Source organism: Rhincodon typus, chromosome 2, assembly GCF_021869965.1.
Source record: "Rhincodon typus isolate 14 chromosome 2, sRhiTyp1.1, whole genome shotgun sequence".
Taxonomy (NCBI): Eukaryota; Metazoa; Chordata; class Chondrichthyes; order Orectolobiformes; family Rhincodontidae; genus Rhincodon; species Rhincodon typus.
The window spans coordinates 39,000,071-39,015,362 of record NC_063333.1 but is presented as its reverse complement, the minus strand read 5'-3'; the positions used below and the strand labels follow the sequence as shown (position 1 = coordinate 39,015,362).

Here is a 15,292-nt window from a genome sequence, read left to right as displayed (position 1 = left end):
CTCCTCTGATGCTGCCTGGCCTGCTGTGTTCATCCAGCTCTACACCTTGTTAACTCAAACGGTTGCCTTGTTATTAGGAAGATACTCATATGGCTTACCTACATTTTCTGTCAACTAGTGGTGCAAATGAATGGCAGAAGATTATCACAATTTTTCATTCACTATGGTTTTCATAAACTTTCATACAGTTGTCCATGGGGAATCAGGTCTTTGGTTGAAATATATGCAAGTAGGATTCCTGCCTAATAGCTACTATGTGTTCTTTTTTCCAATTGATGAACAAGTAGTTGAAATTGATTTTACATTGCACATATTAAATTTATATTGCACATTTAAAAAAAAAGTTGTGTTTATCCAATGCTGGGAAATGAGAACATCCAAAAATCTCATGGTCAGATACAATGCAGGACACTAAACAAAATGTGCCAAGGTTCTACTCATAAAGTATTCTGATTATACTAACATGACTTTCATTTCTAACATTTTTGTTTATCCTTTGACTGAGTCGCATGAGTCTGGTATTGACTTTGAAGAAAGAACTCACATAATCCATTAATCATAGAATCCCTACAGTGTGAAATTAGGCCCTTTGGCCCAACAAGTCCACACTGACCCTCAGAACACCACACCCAGATCCATGCCCCATTTAACCCACCTAATCTACTCATCTCTGAACACTATGGACAATTTAGCATGGCCAATCTATCTAGCCTACACATCTTTGGATTGTGGGAGGAAACCAGAGCACCTGGAGGAAACCCACGCAGAAACGGGGAGAACGTGCAAACTCGACACGGACAGTTGCCTGAGGGAGGAATCAAACCCGGGTTCCTGGCGCTGTGAAGCAGCAGTGCTAACCACTGAGCCACCATGCCGCTCCAAATGTTAGACTTCTCAAATTCATTTTATTTCAAACAATTAAAATCCATCCAAGAGTTTTCTCATGTTTTTATTGCAAGTTTTTATACAATAAAGTAGAAGGACAACAGTCTTCCAGTTTGCTGTTTGAGTGGATATTTAATTTTGTTTTATAGTGCTTTGGACATCCTGCAAGAAATAAACCTATCCTCCAGTCACAAGAATAATTTTAGTGATGCAGCTGCGAAAAGACTGCTTGACCATAATGCAGCTCTCAAATATTGTCTGACTGGCTACTTGTCATTCAATGATGTCATCACAGATGGTTTCTATGATCCTGGTCAGGTAAATTTTAATTATCTATCTCATTTTACATAGGATATACGACATAGAAACAGGCCAAACAGCCCAACTAGTCCATACTGACTAATATGCAACTAATTAAAGCAAAATAGGTGTCCTGACCCTGTTCTGTTTTAATGTCATGTAAATTGATTGATAAACCCAGAGAAAGATAACAAAATTTAAATTGGCAACAGCAACTACAATTGCATGTCAGAATCTGAGTTTTCCTTTATCAAATTGGAGAAAAACCTTTCCCATGATTTTCTTTGGCTGCAGAGCAGTTATTAGTACCGTTTAAATGTTAATTATTATAAAATTGTTTCTGTCAATTGGATCATGTTGATCTCCTCATCTTGATGAATGTGACAGTTGATTCCCTTAACCTTAAATTAATGTGAATGCATTAGTGCTGCATGCTTGGCAGAGTCATGTTGCCAATTATTACATTTTTGCAAAAATGCAGTAAACAGATAACTGAAAGGGAGCACCTGACTATTTTTATTTATTCTTTCATGGACTGTGGGCATTGCTGGCAAGTCTATTGCTTATTGACCATCACTAATTGCCCTTGAGCAGGTGCTGGTTAGTTTCCTTCATGAACCTCTCTAATCTGTTTGTGAAAATACAGTACTGTTAGAAAAGCAATTGCAGGATATTGACACAGTAGCCTCTTCAACATCCGCCTGCTCTAGGGGTCCACAGCATCCAAATGCCAGTTTTCAACCAATTCGACTCACTCCTTGCAATATCCAGAAAAGACTGGAAGCACTGATATTATAAAGGCTATGGGCCCTGAAAACATTCCGGCAATGGAGTTGTACTCCAGACGTTGCGGCAATCCTAACCCTGCTGTTCCAGTAACAGTGACAATTCTGGTAGGTAGTGGACGTTGTGGAAAGTTGCACAGGCATGTCCTGAATGCAAAAAGCAGAATAAGTCCAACCTGGCCAACAACCACTCCATCAATCTACTCTCGATCATCAATAAAGTGATGGAAGGTGTCCTCAACAGTGCTATAAGCAGCATCTGCTCAGCAATAACTTGCTCACTGATGCCCAATTTGGGTTCCGCCAGGCCCTTCAGTTCCTGACCTTATTACAGCATTGGTTCAAACATGGACAAAAGAGCTGAATTCCAGAGGTGAGGTGAGAGTGACAGCCCTTGACATCAAGGTTGCATTTGATCGAGTGTGGCATCAAGGAGCCCTAGCAAAACTGGAATCAGGAGAAGCTCTCCTATGATTGGAGTCATTCCTGGCATGTCGGAAAGTGGTTGTGGTTATTGGAGGTCAGTCATCTCAGCAGGAGTTCCTCAGGTAGTGTCTTAGATCCAACTATCTTCAGCTGCTTCATCAATGACCTTCTGTCCATCATAGGTTCAGAAGTTGGGATTTTCACTGATGATTGTGCAATATCTCACACCATTCCCAACTCCTCAGATACTGAAGGAGCCCATGTCCAAATACAGTAAGACCTGAACAATTTCTGTTCTTGGGCTAAAAAGGGGCAAGTGGCAAGTTGCAATCACACCACACAAATGCAAGGAAATGACCATCACTAATAAGAGACAATGTACTAGCCTTGATATTCAATAACGTTACCATCACTGAATCCCCATTATCAACTTCCGGGGGCCATCATGGACCAGAAATTGAACTAGACCCGCCATATAAGTACAGTGGCTACCATAGCAGATCGGCGGCTCAGAATACTGCAGTGAGTATCTCATCTCCTGACTCCCCAAAGCCTGTCCACTATCTACAAGGCATGAGTCAGGAGCGTGATGGAATACTTCCCACTTGCCTGGAAGAATACAGCTCTGGCAACAATCAAGAAGATTAACACCATCAAGGACAAAGCATCCCGCTTGCTTGGTACTACATCCACAAACATTCAGTCACTCCACCAGCGACACTCATTAGCAGTAGTGTATACCATCTACAAGATGCACTGCAGAAATTCATTAAGAATCCTTAGGCAGTACCTTCCAAACCCTCAACCACTTCCATTTAGAAGAACAAGGGCGCAGATACATTGGAACACCACCTCCTGCAAATTCCCCTCCAAGCCTCTCACCATCCTGACTTGGAAATATGTCATCATTCTTTCACTGTTGGTGAGTCAAAATCCTGGAAATCCCACCTACATTACAATAGATCCATTGTGGATCTATCTACAGTAAATGAACTGCAACAGTTCAAGAAAGCAGCTCACTGCCACCTTCTCAGGAGGAATAACAATGTATTTTGAAATTATTACATTGTGTGACTTGAAGGTGAATTTGGCGGTTATCTATGCATCAGTTACACTTATTCTTCTAGGTAATAGTGAAGGTTTGGGATGTGCTATTGAAGAAATCTTAATAAATAGCTGTAGTACATTTTTAGTTGAAACACACTGCAACCAATTTCCCCCAATGATGTAAAAAGTGAAAGTTGGGGGCCCTCTTGTGGTACAGTTACAGTGTCTCTACCCCTGAACTGGGAGGCCTGGGTTCAAGTCCCACCTGCTTCAGAGATGTCTAATACAATTGCTGAACAGGTTGATTAGAAAAAATAGATTAAATAAAAGAGTGAAAGTTTAGGTAATGTGTAAGATACCAATCAGGTGGGCTCTTTTATTCCATGTGATGATGTACTTGTTGAGTTGAACATATCCATTTCAGAGAAGAGCATTCCTTCTTACTTTTGATTTGTTCGTTATAGATGGTAAAATGACAATGAGGAGTCATGTGCTAAATCATAGCCAGAAACTACGTATTCTGCGGTTTCCTCTTGCAGCCACGTTATTATGTAGCTAGTCCAATTAATTTTTGAGTCAATGATGACACCAAGAGTATTTGAAAATGGCAACATAATTGAATTGCAAGAGAAGGTGGTGAGGCTTTCTCTTATTGGAAGTAGTCATTGTCTCGAATGTGTCCTGCCACATCCCTGCCTTCAGCAAATACCTTTCAGAGTGATTTCCTAGATATCCATGCCACACACTCTAACACCACAAGTTATTCAGTATGATGGTCACTGAGGTAGTGCCTTCCCATGTGACCAGAGTTACAGCATTGCTCTGCCTGTTGCTCTTACAATTACAATGGCTTATACCATATTTATGCGCTGGGGCATTTTAGTACTGGGAAGTCATGCTGTTGAACAGTTATTTGATGCAGAAAGGGATCAATTCATTACCAAACCTTTGCACAATCAATGTATACACTTAAGAGGAATGATAGGTTGTTTCATTGAAACTTTTAAATTCATCAGAGGCTTGACAGGGTTGGGGGGAGATCTTGGGAGATGTTTACCTTGCTGGAGATTCTAGAACTAGGGATCATAATCTCAGAATAAAGGAAAGGCCATTTAAGAAATCAAAAAGTGTGTTCACCTTTATTGTAAAAGTATTAGAATACAAAAGTTAAGTCTTCATGCAGTTGAATGAGACTTGGATGAGGTTACACTTGGACTGCATGCAGTTATGTGCATATGATCATGACACATATGAGCTGAAGTTGGCCATTTAATCCTTAGCATCTGCTGCACCACTCAACAAGATCATTGCTGATTTAACTCAACTTAGTTCTATCTTTCCACATTATAGGCAGAATTTTCCTCTCCTTAGTGTGGTTTGTTCTATGATTGGAAAGTTAGAAAATACAGAAGGAATGAAAAAGAATCAGAAATTCGACATTGACAGTCTTTCAATTTTCCCCTTAGGCTTTAACTAAGATCGTAAGACCAAACAGCAACCAGAATCTCCTAGATATGCATCTCATTAATGCCCCACTTACATAACACGCCTCATTTATACGACAATTCCAATTCACTTTTCCTTCCTGAGAAACTAGATGGTGGAAACTGTCAACATATACGTCATATAATTGCTCGTGCCAGCCATCATCCATTTGTTGAGCACAATGACCCCACATGCTCCACAAACACCATCTTCCACAACTCCTCATCCATGCAATCAGAATTATCAAACCACCAGGCTCATCAAATCATCATGCTTGCCTTCGGATAAATTCACACAACTTCAGGCTTTCTGCATTCTGGAGCTCAGAGACACCTACAACTTGCATAGTTCTTCCACATTCATGTTGTGTACAGGGACACACATGGATCTACATAGGATGCAGCTTATGGATTTTTGTAGCGTTTAGTCACATGATGCATGCTTGGAGGCTGTTTGTCTTTTGTATACTTCATTGCTTTCTTAGCACGCACTTTTTGACTTCTTCATTGACTTACAGACTACTAGCCCCTGTGGTTTGCATTTGCATGTTTTTTAGCTCAGCGGGGGTGGCAGGCAGCTTATTGTGGTGGGGAAAACTGAACAGTCGAGCAAGTGGACTTGTCACTGGATGGAATTGTGCCAACTCAAAATCACACCTAAAGCATGTGCTAGCAGTTTATGCACCAAACACACCACTTAATTTGCTTTTAGCAAATGATCATGCGTGAAAGTCTTAGGGTTGCTGTTTTGGTATCAATTTGGATTAAGGTAAGTCAGGGATAATGTCACAGTCAGTCAAGAGCCAATTTTGATTCCAATCTAGGTGTTTGCCATGGTCTGTCAGGTGCTTGATCCTATCTAAACCAGAATTCTGTGTTCCTTGTAGACCATGGACTGGACCACAGCCAGTCCTACAGGCCAAGTGCAAGCAGTCTAGGGTGTTACAGGTGGGTCATTTGGGGAGCTGTGGAGACATCTGTACAGGGACTTGGCCATGGTCTGTCAGGATGTCCTGCCAAGTCAGTCCTGTGCATGAGCCATGGTCAGTCCTGGGGGTTTGCTTAATAACAGTCTTATCGAGGGGACAGCCCTATGGAATCTTGGGGAAAAATGGGCAACTCAAGTCTGGAGATGGGCTTTGTTATACTGGCTTGTTGAGGAAATAGGGACAGTGATAGAGAGCAACTGGCAATAGTAGAGTAAAACCTCATAGGGAAGGGGGTAGATCTGGAGATCTGATTTTGGAAGGGCTGTTCATTTAGCTCATGCTAACTCTGGCCTCTATAGAGGGAGGATGAAGGACTAATAATGGCACATGAATTTTCAAAGTCATTGACACGGGTTGAATTAGGGACATTGATAGTTATATAATGGGCCTCAAAGGAAATTTGGGGAGGCTGAAAGTTTATAGGAGCCACAGGACAACAACACCAAAGAAAAAATGAAGGATAGGGGGAATTTCTTACAACACAAGCACAGCCTGCATCTTACTCACAGTAAAAATGAGTTGGAACCTTGCCATGTCAGCTGAAATGAAAACTGCCCAATAACTGAACAAAATGGCTGGCACCACGTGCAAAGTGGGTGGAGTAAATTAGTGTTCTATTTTCTTCAGGATAGAATAATTCTTTTGGAATTTGATTCCTCAAATTGATCATGACCATTACTTTGTGTGCACTAATTATCTCCCTATCATGTCAGCTAAGCAAATAGAATTAGATAATGGCACTTAAACAAATCACCCGAGCTTTCCATTTCCGAAACATATTCCACAGTTATCACTCAAAGACAGTGATTTACAGCTGCCTCATTCACACACTGAACTGTATGTATAATTAATTGCTTGGTAGTACAGCATTTAACCAATATTGAAAGGAAAGTTGAAGCTTTTCTCTTGGCACTCATCACGACTAGGGTGCAAGATATAGACACAATTTCCATGCCCTTCCAAACGTGTGCTTCCTTGCTAAGGATGGCCCAACCAATTAGCACTATCTTCTCATGCTGCACAAATAGGAGTCCCTTTATCAAGCCTCCTTCTTGTGCCTTAGCCCTGATGAGTGTTTGGCAAACCTTTAACTTCCTGTCTCTTTTTATTAACTGTAGGTGGAATCATATAGGGATCTGAGGAACATGGACTGTGGCAAGAGTGTGGCAGAATTAGATGAGAAATCTGATAAGGTCCATCCTGATTTGAGATTATCTCGCTCCAATTTGTGTGCTTTTTGCAAGTACGGTGGTGAGATTCTCACTAGGTAGTGACAATGTGCCAGTTGATGGGGAATCAACATTTGTTAAACATCTTATTAATGCCACAGCTCACCTCATTACTATTCTGATTGCACCTTACCAAATTCACCAAAGAAGCTAGACATTGGAAATACTCAACAAGGAAACCAGAGAATGTATCTGATGAATGCAGCTTCCTGCTTACTCCAAACAATCTCCATGCTGGACCGTGAACAACATCTCGGGGCCTGTTATGGGCTGAATTCTCCTTTGATGGGGAAATAGGGGCCAATGAGATGGTGGTGAGATGTACAGAAAGACTGTTGAGTGCACTGTCATGGCCATCCTTGTGTTCGCTCTCGCTCGCGCTCTCTCTCTCTCACACACACTATGTCTTAATGTGGTCCCTGGTTCCACAGCTGGGACGGAGGGAGCCTGCTCGGAAGTAGGGCCAGATATTACTGGAGATTTGGTGGGGCAACTCCAGGTACTTGTGTCTGGATGAGCCAGACACTGTGTATGTGTTATCTTGTCAGAGGCAATTTGACTCTTCTTGGCTTAAACTTCCAAGAGCCGGAAGGGAGCAGGCAGGATGGAGGTGGAAGGCCCAGCCCCTATGTACTGTCCTGAGTGGAAAGTCCAGAGGAGTCTGTGTGTGTGGTTCCACCTCCAGCTGGATACCTTCTAACACCTCTCTGTCTCCTTATGAGGATAGGCATCTGGACAGGGGTCGAGGTCCTGAACTTTCTTAAACAAAATGGGTAAAGAGCAGTGGGACTGACTCCTGAGACCTGCTCACTGTTTCACAGATGGAGAAGATGTTTTGTAACCACTCATTACAACAGTATTAGACAGGAACTGGAGAAATTAGATTTATTACAGGGTAAATCCACATCTGATCTGTGGGAGTCTTTTAAAAATCAGTTGATCAGAGTTCCGGATCAGCATGTCCTTATGAGGATGAAAGATAAGGATGGCTATATTAGGGAACACCTGGATGTCAAGAGATATTGAAAGTTTACTGAAAAAGGAAAAGGAAGCATACATAATGTTTAGCAAACTGTAATCAGACAAGGCCCTTGAGGAATATAAAGAAAGTAGGAAAGAACTTAAACAAGGAATTAGGAGGGCTAAAAGGGGTCATGAAGTGTCCTTGGCAAGTAAGATTAAGGAGAATCCCAAGGCATTTTAGATGTATATTAGGAGCAAGTGGGTAACTATGGAAAGGGTAGGTCCACTCAAGGACAAAGGGGAGAATGTATGCCAGAGGCGGTGGGTGAGGTCCTTAATGAGTACTTTGCATCAGTATTTACCAAGGACGAAGCCATGGATGATTGTAAGATTAAGGAGGGGTATATTCATTTTCTAGGGCATGTCAATATTAAGAAGGATGAGCTGTTGATTTAGGCTTAGATATTAAGGTAGAGAAGTCCCCAGGGCATAATGGGATCTATCCCAGGATACCGAGGGAGGCAAGGAAGTAAATTGCTGGAGAATTGACTGAGATCTTTGCATCCTCTTTAGCCAAGGCGAATTCCCAGAAGACAAGAATAGCCAATGTTGTTCCTTTGTTTAAGAACAGCAACAATAATAATCCAGGAAGTTATAAGCCAGTAAGCTTTATATCAGTGGTAGGGAAATTATTGGAGATGATACCTATGGACATGATTTACTTGCATTTGGAAAAGAATGGACTTACTAGAGATAGTCAGCATGATTTTGTGTGGGGTAGGTCTTGTCTCACAGGCTTAATTGAGTTTTGTAAGGAAATGGTGAAAATGATCGATGATAGGGCAGTGGATATTATCTACATGGACTTTAGTAAAGCATTTGACAAGGTTTCTTATGGTAGGCTGGTCCAGAAGCATTAGTCAAATGGGATCCACGATAAGTTAGTAGTTGGATACGAAATTGGCTTGCTCATAGAAGACAGGATGTTGTGGAGGGGTGTTTTTCTGATTGGAAGGCTGTGATTTGCGCTGATTCGCAAGAATCAGTGCTGGGACTCTGTTTGTAATATACATATAAATGATTTGGATGAAAATGTAGGTGGTCTGATTAGTAAGGTTGAAGACAACACGAAAATTGGTAGATTTGTGGAAGGTGAGGAATGTTATCAAAAGGTACAGCATGATATTGATCAGTTGGAAAGTTGGGTGGAGACATTGCGTGTGGAGTTTAATCTGGACAAATGTAAGATGATGCATTTGGGAGGTCAGATGCAAGAGGAATGCGTACAGTAAATGTCAGGACTTCAGGAGCATAGATACACAGAGAAATATTGGGGTGCAAGTGGATAGCTCCCTGAAAGTGACAACACAAGTGAATGAGGTGGTAAAAAGGCTTGTGGCATGCTTGCATTCATTGGTTAGGAGTATTGAGTTTAAAAGTTGGCAAGTTATGTTGCAGCTGCAGAGTTTAGTTAGGCCACATTTGGAGTATTGTGTTCAGTTCTGGTTGCTATTCTATAGGAAGGATATGGAAGTTTTAGAGAGGGTGCAAAAGAGGTTTACCAAGAAGGGTCCTGACCCGAAACGTCAACTTTCCTGCTCCTCTGATGCTGCCTGGCCTGCTGTGTTCCTCCAGCTCCACACTGCGTTATCCCTTACCAGGATGTTGCCTGGATTGGAATGTATTAGCTATAACGAAAGGTTGGACAAACTTGGATTGATGTTCTCGTGAAAACAGAGACTGAGGAGCAACCTGATATAAGTAAATAAAATTATGAAAGGCATGGATAGGGTGGATGATTGGAGCATAAATGCCAAATATCAGGGGCATAGGTCTAAGGTGAAAGGGGGAAAGTTTAAAGGAGATATGCGAGGCAAGATTTTTAACAGAGGATGGTAGGTGTTGCCAAAGGAGGTGGTAGAAGCGGATACAATGGCGACATTTAGACAGGCACATGAACAGGCAGAGAATAGAGGAATATGGACCATGTGCAGGCAGATGGGATTAGTTTAGAATTACACATTGGTCAGTGCAGACATGGTGGGCCACAGGACCTGTTCCTGTGTTGTATCTTCTATGCCCTTAGCGGGCAGCCTGTTTTACAACAGCCTGTTCCCTCATCATAGTGAATTCTCCACCCCCTTCACCCACTGCAGGTATCTTGTCCCTCACTGCCTTCCCCACTTTCACCACACCTGCCCCTAACAAGCATCATTTCCTTGCATCTGTTCCTACCATTCATGAGCCTACCTCTAGCAAGCTCAGGACAAACGCAGGCTGTCATTGGAAGGGTAGCTCCTCATAAATTTAGTTCCTTCCACATATGGTGGTGTCCTCCTTGTTTCGTTGTCCCTGTGAATGAATTTTCCAAAGCTTTTTGCAGACTGTCGTCTGGTGTCCTATGTGTTAAGAACAGTCGCTAAGTTAACTAAAATTTACCTTTATAGATAAAACCAGGCATGAAGGTCTTGACTTTGGAAGAACACAGTAATCAAGAGGTGAACCAGCACCGGCCAATACTGCTAATTAATGTGAAAAAAGCAGATGGGTGAGTTATGTTTCATTTAAGTACTCCCAATTAAATTTGACAGGATCAATATTTTGAGTCTTAAAGGGAGTCACTTAGAAACCAAGATGGTTGAGCTAAATTTTCCAAATTTAAGCATTCAAAAGAGATAAGACAACAGCCCATGGTGTTAGGGGCAAGATATTGGCATGGATAGAGGATTGGTTGACTGGCAGAAAGCAGAGAGTAGGGATAAAGGGGTCTTTTCCAGAATGGTAGCTGGTAAGTAATGGAGTTCCACAGGGATCTGTGTTTGGACCCAACTATTCACATTATACATTAACAATCTGGACAAAGGAACTTTTAAGGTGAGGGAGGGAGATACAAAAGCATCGAGGGGCAAATTTTTCACACAGAGGGTGATGAGTGTCTGGAACAGTCTGGTGGAAGCAAGTACAATTTTGTCATTTAAGAAACATTTAGACAGGTACATGGATGGAATAGGTATGGAGAGATATGGACCAATGCGGGCAAATGGGACTCATTTAATTGTGAAAACTGGGTGTCATAGGCAAGTTGGACCAAAGGGCCTGTTTCCATGCTGTAGACCTCTTTGACTCTGACTGTAACTGAGCGCATTGTTACTAATTTAGCAGAAGACAAATAGATAGGCGGGGGGGGGTTGGGATGCTGCAGATAGGTTGAGGAAGCAGGTAGGCTGCGGAAGGACTTGGACAGGCAAGGAGAGTGGGCAAAGAAGTGGCAGGTAGAACACAATGTGGGAAAATGTGAGGTTATGCACTTTGGAAGGAAGAATGGAGGGGTAGATTATGTTCTAAATGGGGAAGGGCTTCAGAAATCTGAAACACAAGGGACTTTGAGTCCTAGTTCATGACTCTCTTAAGGTTAGCATGCAAGTTCAGTCAGCAGTTAAGAAGGCAAATGCAATGTTTACTTTCATTTCAAGAGAGCTATAATATAAGAGCAGGGATGTATTGCTGGGGCTTTATAAGGATCTGGTCAAACCCCATTTGGAGTATTGTGAGCAGTTTTAGAAGGAAGGATGTGCTGGTGTTTATAGGAGGTTTACATGAATCATCCTGGGGATAAAGGGTTTGTCATTTGAGGAGCAGTTGAACACTCTGGGTCTATACTCAATAGAGTTTAGAATTAGAAAGATGAGGGGGGATTTGATTGCAACTTACAGAATACTGAGAAGCCTGGATAGAGCAGACCTGGAGAAGAATGTTTCCACCATTAAGAGATACAAAGATCCAGGGTCACTGCCTCAGAGTGCAGGGCCAACCCTTTAGAACCGAAATGAAGAAGAATTTCTTCAGCCAGACAGTGGTTAGCCTGTGGAACCCATTGCAGGAGAGGGCTGTGTAGGCCAAGACATTGAGTATGTTTAAGACAGAGAGATTCTTGATTGGTAAGGGTTACATGGAGAAGACTGGAGAACAAGGTTGATTGAATGGCAAGGAAGACTTGATGGCTGATTGGCCCAATTTTGCTCCTCAAGTCTTATGGCCTTATAATTGCTGAAGAGTGGTCAGTTAGTATGGAAATCCAACTGTCTCACTCCATCCTCTCCCATATACAATATAAAGCATTACTGCAGTCATGTGAACAAGAATTTCATTCATAGTTTCCAGTTGTGAATTTACCAGGTATAATGACAGTCTAAAGACTTGATTTTAGATCTTAGATCAATGTGTCCCAGTAAGAAAGGAGCAAAGTGGACAATTAATCTGATAGTTGCTTGCTTTTGGTTGCTTTTTTAAATTTGTTCATTGGATGTGGACACCATTGGCTAGGGCAGTGTTTACTGACTATCCATGACTGCACCAGAGAAGGTGGTGGTGGTGAGACATATTCTTGAGCTACTGCAGTTCTGAGGGTGTAGGGACACCACAATGGTATTTGGATTTTTATCTAGTATCAATGAAGGAACAATGATACAGTTCCAAGTGAGAATAGTGTGTGGGTTGGGGGGGTGGTATTTGCAGGTGGTGTTATTCCCTTGAATCCACTGCCCTTTTCCTTCAGGTTGGCAAAGGTCATGTGTTTGGAAAGTTTTCCACAGGAGCCTTGGTGAGTTACTGCAGTGCATCATATAGATGGCACATACTACTTCCATTGTCCACGGTAGTGAAGAGTGTGTATATTGAAGTGCCATTCAACAATCTGCTTTGTCCTTGGTAATGTCAAGACGTTTGGATGTTGTTGGAGCTGCATCCATCCAGTCAAGTGGCGAGTAATCCATCACAATTCTGGTATCTGAAGAAGGGTCCTGACCCGAAACGTCAACTTTTCTGCTCCTCTCATGCTGCCTGGCCTGCTGTGTTCCTCCAGCTCCACACTGTGTTATCTCTGACTCCAGCATTGGCAATTCTTACTATCTGAGTTCTGATATCTGCCTTGCAGATGGTGGACAGTCATTGGAGAGACAGGAGGTCAGTCACTCACCATTGAATTCCTAGTCTCTGACCCGCTCTTGTATTGACAGCTTTTGATCCAATTACATTTCAGGTCCACGATTAACCCTCCAGGATGTTGATAGTGAGTGATTCAGCAATGGTATTGCATTGTCTGGCATGAGCATTACTTTCTTTTTCATTCATGGGATTAGGGCGTCGCTGGCTAGGCAAGCATTTATGGTCCATTCCTAGTTGCGCAGAGGGCAGCTATGAGTCAACCACATTGCTGTGGGTCTGGAGTTACATGTAAGCCAGACCATGTAAGGAAGAAAGTTTCCGTCCCTAAAGGACATTAGTGAACCAGATGGGTTTTTCCGACAATTGGCAATGGATTCACAGTCATCACTAGACTCTTAATTCCAGATATTTATTGAATTCAAATTCCACCATCCGCCATAGCGGGATTTGAATCCAGGTCCCCAGAACATTACCTGGGTCTCTGGATTAACAGTCCAGCATTAATACCACTCGGCCATTTATAATACCACTTCTAATAGCTGTCCAGGACTTGCTGCATATAGACAGTGATTGCTTCAGAATCTGAGGCATCACAAATGGTTGTGCAATCATCAGCAAACATCCCTACTTCTGACCTTATGATGGAAAGAAGGTCATTGATGATGCAGCTGAATATGGTTGGCCCTAGGATACTATCTTGAGTATCTGCAGTGATGTTGTGGAGCTGAGACGATTGACCTCCAACAATCACAACCATCCTCCTTTGTGGTAGGTATCACTCCAAGTATTGGAGAGATTTCAAGCAGATTCCCAGTGACTGCAGTTCTGCTCGGGTTCCTTTATGCCATACTCAGGCAGAAGTAGCCTTGATGTTAATGGCATTCACATTCACTTCGCCCCAAGTGGTGGTGTTGATGTTTGGACCAAGGCTGCAATGATGTCCGGAGCCAAGTAGCCCTGGTGAAACCCAAATTGGCCATCAGTAATCAGGTTAATTCTTTGCAATTGTCAGTTTGTCAATAACCGAGATAGACTGATAAAACGTTAATTGGCTGAGTTGGAATTATCCTGCTTTTGTGGACTGGACGTTGTCGGATGGATGCCAGTGTTTGGCGGCTTTACTGAAGTAGCTTATCTAGGGATGTGGCTAGTTCCAGAGCATCAGTCTTCAGATCTATTGCGAGACTGTGCCAGGACCCCTAGCTTTTGCAGCATTTAATACCTTCAATTATTTTTTCATATCACATGGAGTGAATTGAATTTGTTGAAGACTGATATCTAGCAGAACTCCAGAAGAAGCCAAGATCGATCATCCACTTGATAAATCTGGCTGAAGATGGATGCAGATATTCCATCTTGTCTGATACACTGATGTACTGGGCTTCCTCATTTTTGAGGATGGGGATATATGTGAAGCTTGCACCTCTTTTAAGTTGTTTCATTTTTCCATTGCCATGATGACTGGATATTGCAGGATTGCAGAGCTTAGATTTGATCGACTGACTATGAAATCACTTAACCCTGTCGCATGCTGCTTCCACTGGCATACAAATAGTCTGGTGTTGTAGCTTCACCAAGTTAATTGCTCATCTTTAGGTATACCTGCTGCTGCTCCTGACATGCCCTCCTCCACTCTGTTGAACCAGGATTGATCTCCTGGCTTGATTAAGGTTGGAATGAGGGAATATAACAGGTATTTGGTTATAGATTATATTTGAATTTACATTTCTGCTGTTGCTGATAGTTCACAACAGCTGAGGGAATGGCAAGGTTGGAGTTGCTGGATCTGTTTTAAATTGTTCCATTTTGCATGGTGATAGTGGCACACAGCAGGATGAGGGTAGCATAAGTGTGAAGATAGGAATTTGTTCCCAATGTGCTTCGCTGTTCTGCATTTTAAGTCTTTTGAATAGGTTTAGCCATTCTTATTTCTGACGTATGTATATCTCAGAGTTGTGGTTCTTAAAGACTTTATTGGGAGGGGAGAGATAATAATGTAAAGGACCTACTACAAAAATATGAGAATTTTAAAATTGAGGCATTACTTGACAGGGTGCCAATATATGTAATTAAACACAGGGATGATGGATAAACAGAAACTGGCAGATGTGGAAACTAACACGCTGTTTTGCAATTATCTTTCCAATGGCCAGTGTCTGTTTGACAAGGCTAGATCCTTGTGGCATATCAGAGGTAATGGAGCATGAAGTGAAGCTATTGCAAGTGATATTCTGTCTAAA

At 42.1% G+C, this 15,292-nt stretch overlaps 1 protein-coding gene across 1 annotated transcript in view; it reads left to right on the top strand.

Moving 5' to 3' along the window:
* The window catches only part of armc3 (armadillo repeat containing 3), a 149,603-nt gene that overhangs the window by 99,458 nt on the left and 34,853 nt on the right, over positions 1 to 15,292 (top strand). The window contains exons 11-12 of the mRNA XM_048606892.1: positions 1,035 to 1,203; positions 10,556 to 10,656. Coding sequence (XP_048462849.1) covers positions 1,035 to 1,203; positions 10,556 to 10,656 — 270 coding nt within the window. The remainder of the gene's footprint in view (positions 1 to 1,034; positions 1,204 to 10,555; positions 10,657 to 15,292) is intronic.